Raw genomic sequence first — 3,585 nt, 5'->3', positions numbered from 1 at the left:
GATAGATAGATAGATAGATAGATAGATAGATAGATAGATAGATAGATAGATAGATGGATCAGAGAGAGAGATAGGGAGAGAGAGACTGAGAGATAGATAGATAGAGAGAGATATATATAGAGAGAGAGATAGAGAGAGACAGAGAGATAGATAGATAGATAGTGAGAGAGAGAGAGAGAGAGAGAGAGAGAGAGAGAGAGAGAGAGAAGGACAGATATATAGATATATAGGGTAGAGGGATGAAGATAAAGAAAGAGACAGGCAGAATACAGACAGACAAGAAGGGTAGGATGGGACTCATGAGTATCTGAATTTTTTCACTAGCCCTCAGTTGTCAAACTACATTACTGTATGTTACGTCATGGCGAGCCGCAAGCGGCCCTGCTCAGAGCGGAGACACCGCGAGCGCCTAATGGGTCACTTAACCCTTTTTTGAGTAATACCGGCCGAAGCCGGCCTTCCCGTCACGTTGCCATACCGGCTTTTACCGGCTTTCCCGCTGTAGAGCCATACCGGCTTTTACCGGCTTGCCCGCTGTAGAGCCATACCGGCTATAACCTGCCTGACACACCTGCTTTTAGTGTAGGCTTAAATAGAACATTCCACTCTAAATTTAGACTCTGGGGTCCTAGGTCTTTGTATGTGTAATTTCATTGAAATAAGTCGCTTAGATCAAAAGCAAAGGCAATTTCCTTGGTGCACCCCCTAAGTCTCTGAGAAAACACTGAAATAATTCGGTTCTGGGAAGACATCAGCTGGCCACCATTTTGGTTCTGCTGTGCTGACCTGCTGACCTCCTTATGGTGCTAAGAGGGTTAAGTTCTGAAAACAGGGCTCAAACTTTCAGTGGTTGGTTGCTGGGTGTTCTGGTGTGGTTTGCTCCTTCTTTCCTATCAATTCAAACATCTGTCGTCCATATATCTTCTCCATATTATTATATTTTAGTTACTCTCTTGCAACACCTTTAAGCTTCGGCACTTATATGACCAAAGCGTGTTGCAAGTGTCGTAAAACGCTAACTAAAACAAAGCAGACCTTTATCCTTTACCTGAAACTTTAAATCTTGTGTGAGCAGATCGTGAGTAACATCCAGTAATGTGAGACGCACTACAAGAGCAGGCTATTTCTCCGTCTGTAGAGTCCCCGGGTGGAAGAGTTATCTGTTCAGAGCCGGAGATGTTCGCACAAGTCAACAGAATGTCTTGTGACGTCACGGGCGGGTATCCACCATCAACCAAGCACGTGACATTTGTAGCTGCGCTTTTAGAGATGACTTCCAGGTTTTTCAGGACGTTGCCGGATGGTCCGATGCTGATTATGGTGATCTTCGGTTCTGTTTTGGGTGGTTCTGAAAATTAAAATCGTTCAGTTTACAAAATCATTGGCTTCACTTATTAAAACTATTCACACTTATGCCAAGTTTTCACTACCAATCGACTTTATTTGTTCATTCGGTTTTTTCTTTTTAAAGGGGTAAAAGCTACCATTTTGGTTACAACACGATCAATTCGATTCGTGGTGTTGAAAAACAAAATGTATGTATTCAATCGAATGTAGATCTAGTCTAATAATAATAATATTGTCAAAATGGAAGCGTTTGTCCCATTGTTTTGTGATGGAGTCCCTCCACCAACTGATAATTCTCTTCGTAAGTTTTTGGATGGTAAACCCCGAAACTTTGTTTGGTATGAACTTATGAAATGTTTTAAAACATGTTAAGGAACGACGACCACTTCACATTTACACAGACCGTACCTCTGACGAGAATGGTCAGCTGGTCACTTTCAACAGGCGCTCTATTGTCTCCCTTGGCAGTACAGGTGATGTTGTAGGTTCCTCCAGCTTCCGGAACAAAGCCATACGAGTACACGTAGGTATTACTTCCAGTTTTGACCAACTGGTCTTGAGTTGGCCTTGAGTAAGCTTGTTGGTTCACGAGAATTGTGAACTGGGGTTGGGGGTTAGAGCTCGCGCTACACTGGAGCGATATCTGTGGCGAGGAGTCTGAGCAGATGTCCACAGGTGAGTTATTGTCCCTGCCTGTTTTCTGAAAGGTGACAGTTTCTGGTGAAACTGTAGGAGAAACGTGTGTTTGTGTCTTTATTAATTTATATTTTAAGCAAACAATTTCATTTGAGAAAATTATTATAAGATATAGAGCTTGGGGAAATCTTTAGAGTTCTAATAACGGGGGAAAAATTCTTTTCATTTAAAAAGTATTGAAACTTTCATCTTTTGGCTGCCATCAGGACAATAGTCATGAATGAATGGATGAATAAATGGATGAATGAATGGATATTAGAATTGATTATAGCAGCAAGTGCAAACAAGGCATGATGATGAAGATAACGATGACGATGACGACGATGATGATGATGATGATGATGATGATGATGATGATGATGATGATGATGATGATGATGATGATGATGATGATGATGATGATGATGGTGATGGTGATGGTGATGGTGATGGTGATGGTGATGGTGATGGTGATGGTGATGGTGATGATGAAAATTACAATAATTTATAAACATTGTTATCCTTTGTGACATCCCTGCCCCCTTGACCTTCCCTGTTCTTTTTGCCTTTCTTCCGCTCTGTTTCTCTCTCTCTCTCTCTCTCTCTCTCTCTCTCTCTCTCTCTCTCTCTCTCTCTCTCTCTCTCTCTCTCTCTCTCTCTCTCTCTTTCTCTCTCTCTTTCCCTCTCTCTTTCCCTCTCTCACTCTCTCTCCCCTCTCTCTCTCTCTCTCATTCTCCCTCACTCTCTCTCCCTCTCTCTCTCTCTATCTTTAACTCTCTCTCTCTATCTTTCTCTCTCTGTCTCTCTCTCTCTCTCTCTCTCTCTCTCTCTCTCTCTCTCTCTCTCTCTCTAGCTCACTAATTGCATGTATCTTCTTCTTACAGTGACCTTCCTATCTTTATTTGTATTTTCAGTCACCTATTACCTACAGACATACAAGATACTTTGAGGTCACAAAGTACACACACGTACTTACACAGAACATTAATTGTGACCTCAGTTTTCTGGTTGTAGCATTGTGACACATGTTGTGCTGTACATACACACTTCTCCTGGTCAGCCGACTTAACGACTATAATGACAGACAGCGACACTGAAGTCCCGGTCATGGTCTCTGGGGCCACGCCTGGACAGGTCAGTGTGACATTGGACACGAGTGGCTGACCCCCAGACACGTCACAGCTTGATGAGTACCTCTGCCCCGGGGTCTTTGAAATAGAATATCCCTGGAGTCCGATGTAAACTGCCCCTGATATTGTCAGTTTTGGAGGAGTAGACGGTGAAACTGGTGATGAGAAAAACAGGTTCGTTAGATAAGAATAATATGTAAAACTGAAGACGATAAAGCTGAGTTTTGTTCGATCAGAAGATTTGATGACGATAATGATCAGTTTGGTTAGATCTGTAGAATTGATAACGATAGAGATGAGTTTTGTTAGATCAGAAGATTTGATGACGATAATGATCAGTTTGGTTAGATCTGTAGAATTGATAACGATAGAGATGAGTTTTGTTAGATCAGAAGATTTGATGACGATAATGATCAGTTTGGTTAGATCTGTA

The 3,585-nt window shown here is 42.0% G+C and overlaps 2 protein-coding genes across 2 annotated transcripts in view; one reads left to right on the top strand and one right to left on the bottom strand.

Moving 5' to 3' along the window:
- The window catches only part of LOC101847397 (phosphoserine aminotransferase), a 24,343-nt gene that overhangs the window by 3,305 nt on the left and 17,453 nt on the right, over nucleotides 1-3,585 (top strand). The gene's annotated exons all lie outside the window — the stretch shown is intronic.
- Nucleotides 1-3,585, bottom strand: part of LOC101847630 — a gene marked incomplete in the record, with an annotated part of 42,602 nt that overhangs the window by 29,893 nt on the left and 9,124 nt on the right. The window contains 3 exon segments of the mRNA XM_035973552.1: nucleotides 1,049-1,348; nucleotides 1,756-2,073; nucleotides 2,999-3,307. Coding sequence (XP_035829445.1) covers nucleotides 1,049-1,348; nucleotides 1,756-2,073; nucleotides 2,999-3,307 — 927 coding nt within the window.

Source organism: Aplysia californica, unplaced genomic scaffold (genome assembly GCF_000002075.1).
Source record: "Aplysia californica isolate F4 #8 unplaced genomic scaffold, AplCal3.0 scaffold01401, whole genome shotgun sequence".
Classification (NCBI taxonomy): Eukaryota; Metazoa; Mollusca; class Gastropoda; order Aplysiida; family Aplysiidae; genus Aplysia; species Aplysia californica.
This window is presented reverse-complemented; position numbering and strand designations above follow the sequence as displayed.